Source organism: Leopardus geoffroyi, chromosome D4 (assembly GCF_018350155.1).
Source record: "Leopardus geoffroyi isolate Oge1 chromosome D4, O.geoffroyi_Oge1_pat1.0, whole genome shotgun sequence".
NCBI lineage: Eukaryota > Metazoa > Chordata > Mammalia > Carnivora > Felidae > Leopardus > Leopardus geoffroyi.
Window position 1 is genome coordinate 90,593,917 of NC_059342.1, and position 18,341 is coordinate 90,612,257.

At 55.4% G+C, this 18,341-nt stretch overlaps 1 protein-coding gene across 6 annotated transcripts in view; it reads right to left on the reverse strand.

Annotated features, from left to right (window-relative positions):
* Positions 1-18,341, reverse strand: part of AK8 (adenylate kinase 8) — a 132,571-nt gene that overhangs the window by 47,936 nt on the left and 66,294 nt on the right. For all 6 annotated transcript variants that reach the window (XM_045467365.1, XM_045467364.1, XM_045467362.1 and 3 more), the window contains one exon: positions 4,502-4,643. In XM_045467365.1, the coding sequence (XP_045323321.1) occupies positions 4,502-4,643 (142 nt within the window). The remainder of the gene's footprint in view (positions 1-4,501; positions 4,644-18,341) is intronic.

The window sequence follows — 18,341 nt, forward strand, 5'->3', positions numbered from 1 at the left end:
AAAAAAGCAGGTTGAGTAAAAAGAACACATTAAGCCCAATTTCATTCTGTCCGCACGATAACAAAAAATAAGGGAAGCAAACTAGTTGAAACTAAAAGTGGGGGTTACACAGGCGCCACAAAGAGGCCGCGGGCTGAGTTCCAAGTACGAATGTCACCTTGAAACACGCACCAAACTGCTTCCTCCCAAAGCACACCCCCCCACCCCCACCCCGCGAAAAAAATGACTCAAGGGGCTCTAGAGACCGACCCGACGTGACAGAGAGAACAGAGGAAGGGGACACGGACACAAAATGTCCGGGGCTGGAAAGCAGGTGTGCAGGGGGCAACCAGCTGCAGAGACCCCAACGGCCAACCCTGAGTCAGCAGTGGGAACGGCTGAGAACAAACCCAGCGTTCACCAGCAAACCCTCAAAGGCTCAGGCACAGGCACCACTCTGGAACCGGCGGCTGAAAAAAGGAAGGGCTGGTTGAAGAGATTAAGCCCCAGATCCCCTCCTCGCACCGTCTTGCTGGGCCAGTGTCTCTCCCCCTCCACTTGGGTGGAAATGGAAGGTTTCTGCTCTAGAGAAGGTATAGTTCAGGCTCCTTGGGCCGAGGAATGCCAAGCACAGGTCAGAGCTTGCATCTGTACCGAAATTAGGGGAAATAAATAAAAAATATGCACATGGCACTGCAGCATGAGATGCCTCCTTCCGTTTCTGCCTGCCTTCCACTGTCCTGCTCCCCATTGGACCCCAGAACCTCACCATCCGGCAGGAGGCTGAACGAGTCCTCTTGGACAAAGCTGAGCAGCATGGGGGAGTTTGGCGGAGGGTTCTGCATAAATGGCCCCGAGAGACCGCCCTTCCATGAAGACAAAGTCCACGGGCCACAAGGTCCCATCCACTAACATCTTAATCCCCTACTCTGACACTGGAGCAAACCACCAAGGGTGACCTGACATCTGAAAAACAATCAGACCGACAAACCAACAAGAGAATCTACTGAGAAAGGATGAGGCCAAGACAGACAGAACCTTGGAGCACGTGGCTGGCTCGGCTGGTTGAACGTCCGGCTCTCGGCTTCGGTTCAGGTCATGATCTCACAGTTTGCGAGTTCAAGCCCCGCATTGGGCTCTACGCTGACAGCGGAGGCCGCTTGGGATTCTCTCTCTCCCTCTCTCTCTGCCCCACCCTGTTCTGTCTCTGTCTCAAAATAAATAAGTTAAAAAAAAAAAAAAGACAAAACTTTAACAGAAAGGGGAAACCCCCACCTCCTGGAATAACAAGCCTGTCACGAACATTTCCAGAGAGAGAATAATTCATTTAACAAGATCAATAAAATTTAAAAGGAACATTCCAGATTAGCTTCGGGGACAACCAAGTAAACCAGACCCACACCAAAGAAACGAATGAAATCTTATAGTGAAGTTTTACGACCCTGGGGATAAAGGAAAGATCTACCAAGTTCCAGAGAGAAGAAAAAAGGCCACGTACGAAGAATCAGGAATCACACTGGCACTGGGCTTCTTAACAGCAATTCAAAATGGCGGAGGGAAAGCGACTGGGGTAATTCCTGGCCCCACCAACCGACCCCGCAAGTAGGAAGGTAGGATAAGGGCACTTCGGGCCGTACCAAGTCTCAAAACATTTATCTCCCACACAACCTTTCTCAGGAAGCTACCGATGGATGTGCTTGACCAAAACGAGGCAGTAAGCCAAGAGAAAGAAAATCGGGAGACGTGGAAACAAGCTTCCTCATGTGGGAGGGGGGCGAAGGGAACCTTCGGGTGCTCGTGCACGGGAGCATCGGGATGACTGTGCACCCGTGGAGGGGGTGGAGGGGGACCTCTTCAGTCTGGAACAAGTGTGTTGAGGACATGACAGCCTCCTTCTGTTAAAACCACCGTTTTTTAAAATTTATTTTTTTATGTTTATTTATTTTGAGAGACAGAGAGAGCAGAGGAGGGGCAGAGACAGAGAGGGAGAGAGAGAATCCCAGGCAGGCTCCGTGCTGTCAGTGCAGAGCCAGATACAGGGCTTGAACTCGAGAACCGATGAGGTCATGACCCGAGCCGAAACCAAGAGTCAGACGCTTAACCGGCTGAGCCACCCAGGCGCCCCTCAAACCACCTTTTTAACTCGAGGAACGGCTGGAGGCCAGACGGAGGAAGAGTATGGGGCTCGGAAAACAGGAGAAGGACAAAGAAACTCCCGTGATGCCACAGTGGGTAAGTCTGACAACAGCCATGCCGTCAGCCAAGAGGAAACAAAACAAAAAAACAGTCCAACCGAGAGAGAGGAATCAGAGGGAAAGAAAAAGCCTGCGGCCGACAGATTACATAGCCTGACGGACCTTGTGGCAAACTATTCGGAGGGGCTCTAATAAGGAGTGGAACTAGTTAGCACATAGATACAAAGAAAGGTAGGCAAGCGAAAAAGCAAGGTGATTGTGAGCTTCAGGAACGACGAAATAAGAAAAATTTAAAAAGGCAAAACAGACCAAAAGGCATGCCTTCCGGTGGAGCTGGCCCCCGAGAGAGGCTGTTCTAGAAGAATCAGCGTGTGCCTTCTACCTCTCTGGCCAGAACCTGGGAGGTCCTGAGGCAGACTGCAACACAGACTCTCTCTCTCTCTCTCTCTGTCGCCGATGTTTTGCTGCTGAGGAGGGGCACAGGGGGCGCTCAGACACCCGCGGTCGTGTCAAAGACGGTCACTTCCGTCAGGGCGACATTTCACAAGGAACACAGCGCTGACCCAAGCCTTTGTGAACTGCGTAACACGGCACCGACACACATAAAGCAAAAGCTGCAGGAAATAAGGGAACAAGAGAAATTAGTAAAAATGCGGTGCTAGCGGGAAGTCAGCAAATCAGTCCTTGACAGGATGACAGACACAAAAAACAAACACAGCAATGAGGAGACAAGGACAGAGGGGATCGAGGAAGACCTAAGGGGCGCCGGCTGGCTCAGTCAGGGGAGCATGTGTCTCTCGATCGAGGGGTCGTGGGTTCGAGCCCCACGTCGGGTGTACAGATGACTAAAAAAAATAAATAGACTTAGAAAAGAAAAAGTGTGACTTAATAACGTATATTTAATTCTATAACTTCAAATTTATTTATTTTTATTTATTTATTTTTTTAATATATGAAATTTATTGTCAAATTGGTTTCCATACAACACCCAGTGCTCATCCCAAAAGGTGCCCTCCTCAATATAACTTCAAATTTAAAATACACATTCTCGGGGTGCCTGGGTCGGTTGAGCGTCCGACTTCGGCTCAGGTCATGATCTCGCGGTTCGTGAGTTCGAGCCCCACGTCGGGCTCTGTGCCGACGGCTCGGAGCCTGGAGCCTGCTCTGGATTCTGTGTCTCCCTCTCTCCCCCTCCCCTGCTTGTGCATGCTCTCTCGCTCTCTCTCTCTCTCTCTCTCTCTCTCTCCCCCTCTCAAAAGTAAGCATTAAAAAATTTATAAAATACACATTCTTTCCAAATACTGTCGAATAGCCTTCCACAGAATGCCAATAATTTTTATTTTAAATTCGAGGTTGCACTTCCACAACCTCTCCACACGCCACGTGAAGATAAAAAGCCAATAACGAAAAGCTGAAATGATAACAATAAGATGCCAAGTACCTAGAAATGCAAAAACTCTCCCAAACCAAGTCGCAGTCTCTGCTACAAGGGACCCCAAAACAGCCAGATACCTAGCAGGTTCCTTAATAGTTGCCACCGTTTGCAGGTTAGGACCAACCAGAGAAAGCCACATATGGTCCCCCGGCCAAGCACACAGGGCGCCCCGCTTCGAGGTGGCCGCCCCCCCGACCCCGCCTCCCAGGGCAGCAGCTCGGGCAGGGCGCACCCGGGAGGCCTTCCCGCTCCGCTGCCGGCCTCCGGGCCTCTGCCGAACCCGAGCGGCGTGGCGACTCCCTCGCCAGAGCGAGCTCAGACTTCTTAGCCTTGCTTGTTCCCACTGGAACCCCCCTCGTTTCCTCCCACAATACACACAGTGACGGCGTGCTCTCCGGTGCACGTCAGCGGAGGAGGAACGCCATGTTCCACGACATTGGACGCTGTTTTGGAACAAATGGCCAACCATCTGGGGAGGAAGTGCTCAGCCCGTGCCGCATACCCGCATCAGAATACATGTCCGATGCACCGAAGGTTTAAACGTAAACCGTGCAAGAGGAGAAACGGCAGAAGGAGACATCCGTTCACTGGCACAATCCCCTGGGGAAGGCGAGGCTGTCTGGGGTGGGTCGCCATTCACGGGCGAGGAAGTTCGGGTCCCGCGAGGTAAGTGGCAGAGCCGGGACCTGAACCCAAGCCTGACTCCTAGTTCACGGGGCAAACGGGGCGGGTGGCCGGGGAACGGGGGGGAGGGGGGGGGCGTCGAAGAGCCATGCCACTGCAGGGGCAGTGGAGCTTCCGGTAAACCGCAAGCTGTCACCGGGACCTCGTCGGCCGAGCCCCTGGGGAGGGGGTGCCCAGTGGCAGCGACCTTCGGAAGGGGGCGGCTTACCTGCTGGGCTGGTGGCCCAGGCTGTGCAGCATGTGCGCCTGGTCCAGGTCTCTCGGGAAGCCGAGCAGCACCCACCCCTTCTGAACGCTGTCCTGCTGGCTCAGCCTCTGGTCCAGCACCTTCATGATGATGCTGTCAGGGACTGCAGGGAGAGGAGGGCGGGCGGTCACGCTGTCATCCTGGGCACCGCTCCTGACCCAACGGGAGGGTGAGGGAGCATCGGCGGCCTGGGGGCCGTGGGTTTCCTAACTTTTCTTGACTCTGGATTGACCTGGTGAAGGGTCGGGTTTGGGTGGACAAGGCTGCGGGTGCCCAGGTCCCTCCCAGGTCCCAGCAATTGGAGGAACGCAGGCCGTGGGAGAAGGGAAACCGCACTGGATGACCTTGACCTTGACCTTGACCTTGACCCTCCCCTGACCTTGACACGATGCCGCACCCATCAGCAGCCAGGTTAGTCCCCGTTCCTGCAGGATCTGGTTTTGTTGCAGCAAGAGGCTTTTCGGGGTAACACAGCAGGCCCCTGGTGAAGGTTTACTCTGGATGTTTTCTGCTAATTTGCGACACATACGCAACCCCTGCTTCTCTCCTCCCCCTGCTTGTCCCCTCCTTGATGTCTAGAATCAGATCTCTAGAATTGCAGCTGTGGTGAGAACCAGAGACTGAAACACAGTCTCAAGGAGAACGAGATCTTGAGAGGATTCTTGTTTACGTTACCGCAATTGACATTTTCCCAAAATTTACACCTCGCCTCTCAGACTCAGTAAACGTCCTATGTTGCTGATGTACTCCCTTCGAGCAATTTGCACTGCATTTCCTGCACTTTGCACTCATTTTTCCAGAAATACTTGGTAAATATTACCCGTGTTTGCTACGGATGTGGCCCCCGACGAGCGGGCTTCCTTGAGTTGCAGTGAGGGTCTTTGGCAGCTTCTCAGGAGACGCCCAGCCGCCATGCCAACCGGCCATCCGTGCGTCGGGCAAGTGGCCCTGGTGCACACATCTGGAACCTGCCAAAAGGCCCCAGACTGACGGCCAGGTGAGCACGCGGGTGAGAGAGGCAGAAACAGCCGTTTTCCTCTAGGGCCAGGACGTGCTGGTTACGCTCTTGACCAAAGGACCAAAAACCTTATTTGAGAGATTCACATTTCCCTGAATTTGTCCCTTCCCGCACCTTCCAGCCTTTCTACCCCAGGCCCGAGGAAAGATCAGAAAAGGGCATTCGCCCTAGAGAGAACATCTGGCGTGAACGAGAAGTTGATGCAGCTCATCCCCTCTCTTCCCCCTGCTTACGCCTGCTGCGGCTCCCCAGTGTTCAGAGGATAAGAGCAGTCCCCTCCCCCAAGGCCAGCAGTCCCTTTTAGTCCCTGACTCCTGACTCCCTCCCCGGTGACTCTCCCCCAGCTCTTCACCTCCCCTTGAGTCTGCCAGTCCCTCCTTCCAGAAAGCCCCTCCCCCACACCTTGCCTGGGGCAAGACTTTCCATTCAACCTTCAGGGGCCCCAGTGGAATGGCCCCAGGGGTTGCAGCCAGGTTGGGTTACTTCACTTGCTACCCTCGTCATCGTCATCGGCTGTCCTCTTGTGATGTCTGCCTCTCCCAAAAGACACTGGAAGTCTTTTCCATGAGGAAAAAGACTTTTCCAGGAGGGAAAAGACCACGCCCACCTCATTCCCCACCCCATGATTAACATAGTGCCCAGCACGCAGTAGGTGTGGAATAATAAATAGACCAGAGGCTTCTTTTTTCAAAAGCTCCACTGCAACTCACCAAACATGTTAAAAGCAACTTGCCCAGACTCTGGGGAGCCCGGGCGGGAGAGAGGAGAGAACTCGGGCTTGAGGGGCACACAAACCTAGGGTCTCAGCCCTGCCCTCAGGTGCCGCCGACCGACCTCAGTTGGTCACTCGACCTCTCCAAGGGTCAGCTTGCTCACCTGACAAAAAAGGATGACAGGATCTGTCCCCACGGGGTTCACGGTGCACACAAATTTCCAGGCACGTGGCAGCCACTCAGAGATGGTGGCTGATACGTTTCGGTTCGGGAGATGTATGTTAGGAAGTAAAACATACTGAATGTGTCCACGTGTCCCCCGTGGTCACGGTGTTCTGAGAACAGACTGCTGGCCGGCGATGCAGGAGGCCGGCTTCAAATGAGCCTTGAGACTTAAAGACAGAGACCTCGGGAGAGGCTCAGGCAAGCTCCGAGAGTCATAACGTCAGGGCTTGTCCCCCAGGCTACAGATCCCTGTTTACACAGGGTATGTTGGCTCTCACCACATGGCCCCGCGAGGATTTCGGGTGCGGGGAGCCAGCACTCCGATCACCGTGTGAACAAATAATGCATCTGTTCTCTGATCTGGGAAACCAGTGCCTTGTTTCAGGATAAATACAGATTAAGCACAAAATGGGTTAAGAATCTGTCACACAGCTTTCCAATCCTAAATATTTACGAGTGTTTTCACCTAAATAAGAAACTAATACAGAAAGAAGCCCTTCCCAGCGATCTGTCCAGTGGATAGTTACGGAGCATCCGTGCTGTGCCAGGCACTGTGTTGGCCACTATAATACACGGCAAGCAAGGATCCAGGGGCCCTGCCCTCCCAACGTTTACATTCTAGAGAGGGAGACAGCGCACAGATACATAACCACCGCGGAGAATCATAAGTACGATGAAGAAAACAAACCAAGTGATGGGAGCCTGCTGGTTTGGGTCCAGGATGGCCTCTGGGCAGGTCACATCTGGCTGAGGTCCAAATGGGAGTCCAAGTGCACAAAGACCCAGAGAGTATGTTGTAGGAAGACAGGATGGCAAGGGCCCAGGCCCTGAGGCTGGAACGATCTGGACACATTCAAGTTTCAGAGAAAGGGCCCATGGGGCTGGAGCTGAGTGGTCCGCGGGAAGTGAGGGCAGACAGGCCCACGAGGCCTTCAGAGGGGAAGGGGATCTGGGCCACACACAGGCCATCTTGGGAACAATCGTGCGTTTGCCTTCATTTAGTCAACGAACCCATGGGAGTTAATCTCGGGATCCTGGACTTGGCCGCATTTGCACAGGGACCGGCCATCTTGTGGTATCCGCCAGTGGAGTCCCCAGTCGGGGTCCCCATGCCCCAAGGATGTGGCTAATGAAAAGCACGATTTTCTAAGTGGTCACCGCAAGGCTCCGAAGAGCAAAAATGGACGTCATATAAAGTCCGCGAAGAGCCTGGGCTGAGGACCCTGAAGGAAAATCGCCAGCTAACAGCTCCAGCTTTGTAAGCCTCTAGAGAGGAAACACCTTTTGCTGAGCCCCCAAGCGCGGAGCCCTTTAAGTCTGGGAATCTGAGCAGACGGAAGGTGCCACAAGCCTCCGGCAGTTCCCTGTCAGAGTCAGGCTGCGGTGAGAGGGGCCCTTGGCTTCCCTCTCCCAGTCCCGATTCCGCCCCCACCTGCTTTGACACTCTGAACCTCAGTCTCTTCTGCAGACTGGGAAGGCGGATGGGCTGTGCTCAGGGTGGGGTGGGGGAGCTGCAAGGAGGATTTGTGATACGGCTGCCTTTTTTTTTTTTTATGTTTATTTATTTTTGAGAGAGAGAGAGAGAGAGAGAGAGAGACAGAGCACAAGCAGAGGAGGGGCAGAGAGAGAGGGAGACACAGAATCCGAAGCAGGCTCCAGGCTCTGAGCTGTCAGCACAGAGCCTGACGCGAGGCTCGAACTCACAGACCGTGAGATCATGACTTGTGCGGGTCGGTTGGACGCTTAACTGACTGAGCCATCCCCTGGGTGCCTCTAGCTGTCTTTTAAAAATATTTATTTATTTTAAGAGAGAGAGAGAGAGAGAGGGAACAGGCGAGGAGCAGAGAGAGAGGGAGACACAGAATCCGAAGCAGGCTCTGCAGGAGAGCAGAGAGCATAAGGTGAGGCTTGAACTCACGAACCATGAGATCATGACCTGAGCTGAGCTGAAGTCAGATGCTTTAACTGACTGAGCCACCCAGGTGCCCGGTACAGCTGCTTTTATAAGCATTCCTTAGAATAAAACCCAGAAAACTCCCCTTTTAGTTGCCTGGATCAAGTGTGAGCTGACAGCCCAGGGGTCCACTCTTGCTTGGCAGTGATGGGACCTCCCTGAACCTCAGTGTTCTCTTCAGTGGCACCTGCCTCACTGGATGTTGTGGGACCGGCAGATGACTCATTAAAGATGCCAGATCTGGGGCGCCTAGGTGGCTCAGTCGGTTGAGCATCCGACTTCCGGCTCAGGTCATGATCTCACGGTTTGTGAGTTCGAGCCCCACGTCGGGCTCTGTGCTGACGGCTCGGAGCCTGGAGCCTGCTTCCGATGCTGTTTCTCCCTCTCTCTCTCTGCCCCTCCCCTGCTCGTGCTCTGTCTCTCTCTCTCAACAATAAATAAACATTAAAAAAAATTTTTTTTTAAGTAAAATGAGGGGCATCTGGGTGGCTCAGTCAGTCGAGCGTCTGACTTCGGCTCAGGTCATGATCTCACGGTCTGTGAGTTCGAGCCCCACGTCAGGCTCTGTGCTGGTGGCTCAGAGCCTGGAGCCTGCTTCCAATTCTGTGTCTCCCTCTCTCTCTGCCCTTCCCCTGTTAATGCTCTGTCTCTCTGTCTCTCAAAACTAAATAAAAATTAAAAAAAATTTTTTTTCAAATAATAAAAAATAAAGATGCCAGATCTGTTAGAGGTCTTCTGAAGGGCCGTGTGGGTGTATTTTTAGACCCTTCCCCAAGTTTATCCAGATTCCCAACAGATGGGCTACGATGAAGCCATTGGGAAGAGTACGGGACCCTTAAATGTCAAACTTTTTGGATTAAATCTCCCCTGAGCTTAAACCTGACTTTAGGAGAGTGCTGTAGGTTTGACACAGGCTTGCCCATGGAGAAGGGGCTCCACTAGGTAATGAGCTTGCTGGCCAGTGACACCCCGGGTGCATTCAGGCCTCGGCTGTTGGGGGTGAGGGCTGGACCGGGCCAACATTTGCTGACTGGCTCCAACGGTCAGGCCCTGTCAGAAAGCAAGCTGTGCTCCAGGGAGGACTGAGCTGCTCACCTGCAGCCTTATCGGGGCGGCGGGGGCTGCTCGTGAGGCTCGGAGACCTGGAGGGAAGGCCCTGGAAGGTCATCCCCTTGACCTCTCTCATTTCAAAGTTGAAAAACTAAGGCCCAAAAGGGTTGTGGCTTAAATGACCTCGACTGGTGAGAAGTCTGACTCCAGGGAACAATGGAAGACGGGATGGAAACACAAAGAGACTCCTTTGGAGGGGGGTGGGGGGGGGGGGAGTTTGCAAAGATTTCTAGAGGGAATTTCCCAATTTGTGTTAGAAGTTCAGATGTAGGGGCACCTGGGTGGCTCAGTCAGTTAAGCATCTGACTCTTGATTTTGGGTCAGGTCATGATCCCAGGGTCCTGGTATCGAGTCCTGCATTGGGCTCTGCACTGAACGTGGGCCTGCGTGAGATTCTCTCTCTCTCTCCCTCTGCCCCTCCCCTACCTGCACCCGCTCTCTCTCTAAAATAAAAAAAAAAAAAATCCTTAAAAAAAAAAAGTTAAAACGTACATGCCTTTAGACCTAGTGATCTCATTTATAAGAACTCACACCTAACATATAATAGCACAGGCAGGAAAAGACATGCGCCCCAAGGTGTCCATCTGAGAGTCATTTGCAGTGGTGAAGATCAGATGCGATCTACGATGACCTCAGCAGAAGGCGGGTCAAATAAAGGATGGCCTGTCCATGCCACGAGAGGTTATGCCACCTTCAAAAACCGCTTACGTTCACACTAACTTGGAAAGAGGGCTCTGGCAGAAATCAGGGGGGAAGCAAGTCAACAAACGGCTTGTATGATGCGGTCTAATTGAAATACATGCTGGGGCACGTGGGTGGCTCAGTCGGTTGAGCGCCCGACTTCGGCTCAGGTCATGATCTCATCAGCTGATGAGTTCGAGCCCCACGTCGGGCTCTGTGCTGACAGCTCAGAGCCTGGAGCCTGCTTCCGATTCTGTGTCTCCCTCTCTCGCTGCCCCTCCCCTGCTCGTGCTCTGTCTCAAAAATAAACATTAAAAAAAATACACGTAGACTGTGTATACACACAGCATACACACACACTCGTGCACGCACACACAACAGAGTGGAGGGTCCCTCTTATGCCCTGTGAATCAGACCCAACCCCGCACAGAGCTCAGGGCCCTGGAGTCAAGAGAGGCAGGGACACAAGCTGGTATCCCGGCTGGAAAGGTACAAGGACACGGGAGACACAGGAGGCGGGGCTCCAAGGGGTGGAAGGCACATGTTTCCGGGAAGAAGGTGAACCACACGCTGATCCTGACTTTGAGCCAAAACCAAAACCAAAACAAGCCCCTCGCCGCAGGAGTCAGGGAAACACAGACCCTCAAATGAGCATTTCTCCTCCTCCGTGACTTTGAACCGCTAATTATTGGTGCATGATTGCTGCCTCGGGCCCCACCTTCACCCCACCCTTGAAAAGCAGGAACCTCGGTAAAGTCAGGCGCTGTGTCTGGCACGTGGTAGGCACTGAGCAAACACACATTTTGAATGAATTAAGTGAATGAATGATGAACGAACGAGCGAGTGAATAGCCCCGTTTCCCAAACTGGAAGGCTCTTTGGTTCCTTAGGTGTTTGTGGCGGAGCTATGGATTGTCCTTCCAAGCACGGAACCGGGTCCCGAGGCAACGGAAGGCCACCACGGGCAGGCTCTCAGCGACCCCTTCAGCTACACCACGACCCAGACGCGGATTCACGAGAATGCGTGCTGATGTCTGGGATGCGCTTCAAAATAAAACCCTGTTTTGGGGAGGCGGCGGGACGGGCGGGCGGGGGTGGGGTGGGTTGGGGGTCTTTGGGGTGGATTCAGACACAACAAGGCAGCACGAGCTCGAGTGGGTCCCCGATACGGGGGTGGGTCCCCATGGCTTCGTTCTTTTCTTCTCCACTTTTTATGTATGTTTGAAGGCTTCCATTTTAAAAGCGGGGTTTTGTTCAAAGGAAATTATTTCAATGCCTACAGGAGGCTGAAAAGGCCACCGTGAGAGGCTGCTGGAAAGGGACAAAGGACACAGTCTCCCCGGAAGGCCATACTTGACCCCATTAGTGGCTCTCGCTTAGGGGGGCCTAGGGGTGCGGGGTGGAGCCTCCCTCCTCCTGTTACCACACCTGCTCCTGGAGGCTCCAGATCTGGCTATGTGCCCAGATCTGCCCTTCTGGGGTAATCTGGGAAGGTTGCTCAGACCACCCCTCTCCCCCGTCAGCCTCTGTCCCTCACTTTGCGGGGAGGGGGGCTGCGAGGTCATCTCCCAGCACCAGCAGACCCACATAACACGGAGGGTCTCCTCCACGGAGATGGCCCGCTCCCCAGAGGGGGCCGGGAAACCTGAAACGAAACACGGCCACCCCTGGGCCTCTGGATGCTGCCTCCCAGGCCTCCAACCTGAGCATCCCTCCTGGCACGCTGGGCAGTCCGGGGGTGAGGGGTGAAGCCCGCAGAACCCGCCTCCAGCGCCTTTCCCCAGGCCCACCCCTGCGGCCCCCTACCAGGGATTCAGCTCCGCACCTTTGTTTCGATGCTGCCTTTTTTTTTTTTTTTTTTTCCTGAAGGCTATCCACTCACTTCCCCAACCCCACATGGTCTGACCAGCCAGTTCAGCAAAAACGCAGCTTTTCGTAACAGAGCTCGCTGGCTGTGTTCTGCTGAAAGTTTAAAGGCTCCTTGATAATGCTGTCCATTTACCCTTTTCCCTCCTCTCAGATAGAGATTTTCAGCGCAGCCTAAAGTCTTTCTCCATTGAGTCAGGTGCCTCAGGCTTGATTTCCAGACTTGGCAGTTAACATCTTACCCTGCGTGTAAGCTACTGCCGAGGGCTACCTCTCCGGAATGTCCTGTCAACCCTGAATTTAGCAAAGTGCAAGATACGAATATCCCATTATTTCATAAGGCCACACCACCTGGTTTCAGGGTGTGTGTGTGTGTGTGTGTGTGTGTGTGTGTGTGTGTGTGTGTTTCCTGAAGATCTTCCATAAAAGATGGCAGTTCTCACATTGACCTCGAGGTTATTAAAATCTCAATCCGTTTATTCCCTGCCGGCTGGGTTTGCTTGGCACAGGGGTTGTGAGGAACCCTGGTCACAGGCGAGAGGCTCCTAGGCCCTGAAGGGATCCTACCTGGTTCCCTCCCCCCCCCCCCCCCCCCCCCCCCCCCGCCAGCTCTACCCAGGACACCGGGCCCACCCTCTGTCTTGAAGGGAAGGCTAATTCCTGTTAAAAAAAAAAACCCAGCCCAGGTCAAGTTCCCTCTTGCACCTCAATCCTGCAAGGAGAAAGTAGCAATTGAACGGGCCCCCATGAGATGCACGTACGGACTCTTCCTCCCCGGCCACAGATGTGACGTCTGTCACCCTCAGTCAAGTCCCGCTCAGAGAGCTGCTGAGTGGGAGTCAGGGAGGAGCCGGGGAGAGCACCGAGGCCGGCTGGAGATTCTCCAGTGGAAACGGGAGCCCAGGGGACCGAAGGGCCTGGCTCCTTGCCCAGCCTGGAGCGTTCCTGCGGCACCACACTGCCGCCTGCTGTCCCGTCCTGGCATCCGCTCTCGCTGGCCAGTTAGCGTCCCTGCCCTGGGACTCGGCTGCCGGGCTGGGCCCCACAAGGCTCCAGTAGAACGAAGGAAACCGTTCCCGCAGTCAGTGCTTTTAAGGTGATAAACACCAAGGCCGATGGCTATGCCCCTAATAAGTTTGACCCTCCTCCCCGGCTGGGGCAGGTCAGAAAACCGCTGAGGGGGCCTGGGTGGCTCAGTGCCTGAGCGTTCGACTCTTGATCTCGCCTCAGGTCATGATCTCACGGTTCGTGTTTGAGCCCTGCGTTGGGCTCCGCGCTGACAGGGCAGAGCCTGCTTGCGATTCTGTCTCCTTCCCTCTCTCTCTCTCTCTCTGCCCCTCCCCTGCTCAAGCTCTCTCTCTCTCTCTCTCTCTCTCTGTGCCCCTCCCCGTTCTCTCTCTCTCTCTCCCTCAAAAATAAATAAACTTTAAAAAAAAAGAAAGGGCTGAGTACCTCATCACTCACCCTACACGCTACGGGCACACAACACACCCTTACACTCACGCTCAGAAACCCACATCTGCGTGCCACACACACCCCTACACACGCACCCTACACGCGGACACCTGCATGGACACACGGTGCACACGCTCCTAGGCAGGCACTCACCTGTAACAGCCCTACAATCCACTCCACCCGCCTACGACACCCCCGCCCCTACGCTATACACATACATTACACACCCACTTCACACACCCCCCCCCCACGTGCACGCCATGCACGCTGCACCCGCCCCTAGGATGCGTGGTCTGTACCCCGAACCTGTCTACACACGGCCCGGCACACAGCACCTACCCCTCGCCCCTGCGCACCCTACAGCTACCCCGCGGCCTCCCTCCTTCCTCAGGCCCCCCTGACATCGAGGTGAAGGGGACATCTGGCGATCCGTCAGCATCCGCGGAAAACTCCGCGTGCGCCTCTGGTTCCCCCCCCCCCCCACATCCCGACACGGCCCCCGGGGCCCCCTGGCTGCTGCTGGAGGCCGGAGGGAGAGTCATGGAGAAGGGCAGGGCTGCGAAGGAGAGAGGAGAGCTGCTTTCCTGTTTCTCGTTTCCTCCTCAGACGAGGAGGCTTGAAGGAAACGGGCCCCTGCCCCAGGACATCACCATCCCTGTGGTTCAGCAGAAGCTAAACCCCTACCATTTCTGGGAGACTGTTGCCCCCCAGATGGTACTGATTCCAGGCGGCCGAGGCCTGCGCGGGCAGGAATCTCGAGTGGGCCCTGCAGGGCCCGCCGAGCCAGAAGCCGGGGGGCAGGTGTTCCGTCAGTGATGCTGTTTGTTTATTATTTACTGCCACCTGCTGGCCCACCATGGGAGCTGCGCCCCAAGCGAGCATTTAACAAGCTCAAGAGGACGTTTCTGAATCGGGTCTGGGAGAAAACGAAGAGACACCTGCAAATTCTTCCGCGGGGGGCAGGCCCGCCGGGTAGTTTGCCTCCTCGGTAAACTCAGGTCACTTACTCCAGACAAGCTCCTGTCTTGGTGGGTCTGGGTTTCCCAGGCCCAGGATGGCTCCAAAAGTCCGTATGCTAACGTCTACATTACTCAACGACAGCACTTAAAATCGCTGGGCAGACGGTGGTGCCAGGAAATAACAATTCTTTCAATATTGGACTTCTTTTTTTTTTTTTTTTTTTTCAAGTCCAGAAAAGTACATTAGCCCTGGGGCTCTTGCCAATTAGGAGGATATTCCGCACTTCTCCTCCCTCGAAGGGCGGCTGCCCCCTTTCTATCACTTTCCATCAGCCCCCTCTCTGCCTGTCTACTCGGGCGAAGACCAAAGACAAGACGGGGGTGCCCACACCCCACGGGCGCGTCACAGCTGGGAGGCACGGCCTCCCACAGTGGACACTCAGTTTGTCTACCGAAGTGTAAGATGAGAAAAAAAAGAGCCCATTTGAAAATAGACATTCTTCCACAAATAAATGCCGCCTCACCCGGCAAACTAATTACACTTTTAGTAAAAATGCTCACTCGGGCCCGCTGTGTCTAACAATTTGATAGCTCGCCGTTCTTATCTCAACACACACCCTTACGTCTTTCGGTGGAAGATGCAAGTTACCCCGGGAAAGGAGGAGAGGCAGCCAGTCTGCACGCGGACCAGGCTGTTCTAAAGTGCAGGGTGCTCACGTCGCTGTGCCCTGCAGGGGAAGGCGCTTAAGGAACACGCTTTTCCTTCCGCTGCAATGGAGCCGGGGCTCCGGACCGGCTACTCCCCCCACATCCCACGGGCGGTGACAACGCCATCGCCCACGTGACCTGTGACAGCAACATGAGCAGCTAGGGGGAAACCGGGGAACAACCACAAGCCATCTCTTCTGGGATGGAGAAGACAGGGTGGCACGTTTCCTTAAGAAGCACGTGTGCTCTCGTGCTTAGGCTGAGCTCGGCTCTCTTCTAAGCTTGTATTTGTTCCCATACAAGTGCTAATTCACGTAACCTTCACGACGGCCCCATTTCACAGATTGGGAAACTGAAGCACAGAGAGGGGACGTAACCTGCCCAAGGCCACACAGCTGACAGCTGACGGAGCCCAGGCGATCTGGCTCTGGGGGCCACTTGCTCATCTCTGTGCTCCCCACCTGCGTTTCGGGGGAGGGAACAGCATGCATTCTGCCCCCCACGCTGCACCTCTCCCGCAGTGTGTGCCCCTGGGTGAGTCCTTTTACCTCCCAACCGGGGTTTCTTCCTCTTCAAAGGAGGACTGGACTGTCAGGGCTCTAGGCTATCTGCCAGCCCCCACGTGGCACGTGGCACGTGAAGTCATGCCGCTGCCCCGATCCTGAGCATCTAGGAGGCGGTCGGCCTGCCGCAGGCGTCCCAGGACGCAGCCGATCCCGACTAACAGAAACGCTCAACTCCAGCCTCCCCTCCTGTGGTGGGCGAGGGATGCCCCCTCCTCCCATCGAGAGGTGGGGGCCTAATGCTCTCCTCGTGAACCCGGGCTGGTCGTATTGACCAGCCTGATGAACAGAACCAGCTGGAAGCTTGTTCTGAGACCCCTGAGGCCGGGTCACAAGAAGCCCTGTAGCTCACATCATCCTCCGCCCCAACCCGGGACTCCCTGGAATGCTCGTTCTAGGGGAAGCCGGTCACCTCATAAGAGGGCTGACCAACCCGAGGCCGCCGTGCTGGGAGGAAGCCCAGGCTAGCCGTGCGAAGAGGCTGCATGGACACAGATGCCCGACCAGCCCCCGGTGGTCCCAGGCACCAGGCACGGGATTGAGGACTCTCGGACACAGAAGCCCCAGCCGACGCAGGAAAAGCCAAGGAACCAAGCTGACACCAGAACTGAGAACCAGACATAGGGCTTGGGGATGAGCCGGCCTAGCGAGCTCCAGCCACCGAAGCCGTGCCAGCTAAGGTCCAAGTCAGCACGGAACGGAGTCCAACCGTCCCTGCCACGCCCAGCCGGAAACCCTCATCCACGAAATCAAACGCGTAATAAAACAGTCTTCATTTTATGCCATTAACTTGTCAGGCAGCTGCAGTAGGTAACTGGGGCACCAGGCGTGTGGCAAACGGGGCCTTCGCCAGTTCCTGGTCACCACAGGGACCGAAGCGGGCAGCACCATGGGAAAAGAATGTCGAAACCCACACGTGAAACGTACACGCGTACCCCACGGATCCTGCTCCTACTCCCGCTGCTTCCAGTACGACGACGACGATGCTAACACGAATCAGCTATTGTAACGGCCTGTGGCGTCAGGTGTACTGTGCTAAACGTTTTACAGACGCGATTTCAGTTTATACACCTCACAACCCGATGCCTTCGATACTGTGGCCAGCTCGCCCTGCAGATGAGGAAACTGGCTCTGGGTGGCCTGGCCAAGGTCGCACAGCTGGGAAGCGACAGAATCTGAACCGGGGTCACGCAGTGTTAAGTCCTGAGCCCTATCCTGTAGCCGCTCCCCCGACCGTCCAGGAGTGACCGCTGCTGGCCACCTCTCCGGAAACTGCTCAGGCTGCCTGCTGCCTTCCGTCCCCTGCCCCCGCCTTGTTCCTCTAGACGAACGGGGTCTCTCCTAAATGGAGGTGCAGGCAGAGAAGCTTCTGGGTCCCAGATGCCGCGAGGCGGGCCTCCCCGGTATTGCCCCACCATGCCGTGCCGGACCAATTGCTGGGTGCCCCCTCATTCATTCATTCACTCATTCGTTCATCCATCCATCCATTCATTCATTCATAGACATGAGCTCCCGCTGTGAGCCAGGCTGGTGCTGGGGACCGAGGAGCAGATCACTGGCTGGGCACAGCCTCAGCAAAAATGTGCGGTGTGCGGTGTTGCGAGGGCAGACACCAGGGGAGGGAGAGGTCCCTTACCCCCCCCTCCCCCCATAACCCAGCCTTGAGCAAAAGGCAGGGGCGTGAGATCACATCTCACCAGCAGTCAAGATCACAGGTAAATCAATGTGTGCATTCGAGGTCTGAGGTGGGAGGTGAGGAGAAAGGGGTCTCTCCCCTCCCCTGCCGCCTCCCCTGCACCCCCTACTCATCCATCACCTCTCACCCTCTGCCCCTCTGCCCCCACCCCACCAATCCCGTCTCTACCCCCAGCCAGCGTCCACCCACCGCCCTTCTGCCCCCTCATCAGCAGAGCAGGTAGGCAGGTGCAGGGCTGGAGCTGTGGGCCCGGTGCTTCCCTCATCTATCACGGCGGTGCCAAGCTCCCTATGGGGATGCCTCAGCCCACCTTCTGGCTGGCAAATCCCCACAAGCCTCCTGTCCCTGATCTGTTTCGGGGATGCGGCAACTGTCCCAAGCGGGGGCCCCACAGAAAGTCACTGGGGGCAGCCGCCCCCTGGACACCTCAGGCCCCACTCAGCCCAAGGAGAAAGCAGCTGGTGTCAGCTCCCCATCGAGGACATTCCGAGAGGGAAAGGGACTTCGAGCTGCACCTGCCTCGGGGGGTGTGAGCGGCCGCCCGGACGGCTGTACCGGGAGGCCTCCTGGCTGGAGAAGGCTGGGGCCTCCGGGTCTGGCCTGTCGCAGACGATTTCACAGCTGAGTGGGTTGGAAGCCACCGGGGCTGCCCAAGGAGGGGAAACGCTTCCAGAAGCTCTAGTCAGAGTGAGAAGGGCAGCATGCACTTCTGGGCTCACCTTAGACTTCGCAGAAATGTCTGGGTTTTGTCTCGTTTCGTTTTGTAATCAGGATGCCAGGCACATAGCAGGCACTGGCTGGCCGTGCAGTCCAGCACACAGGCCAGCGGCTGTCCCGCTTCGGTGACACAGCTG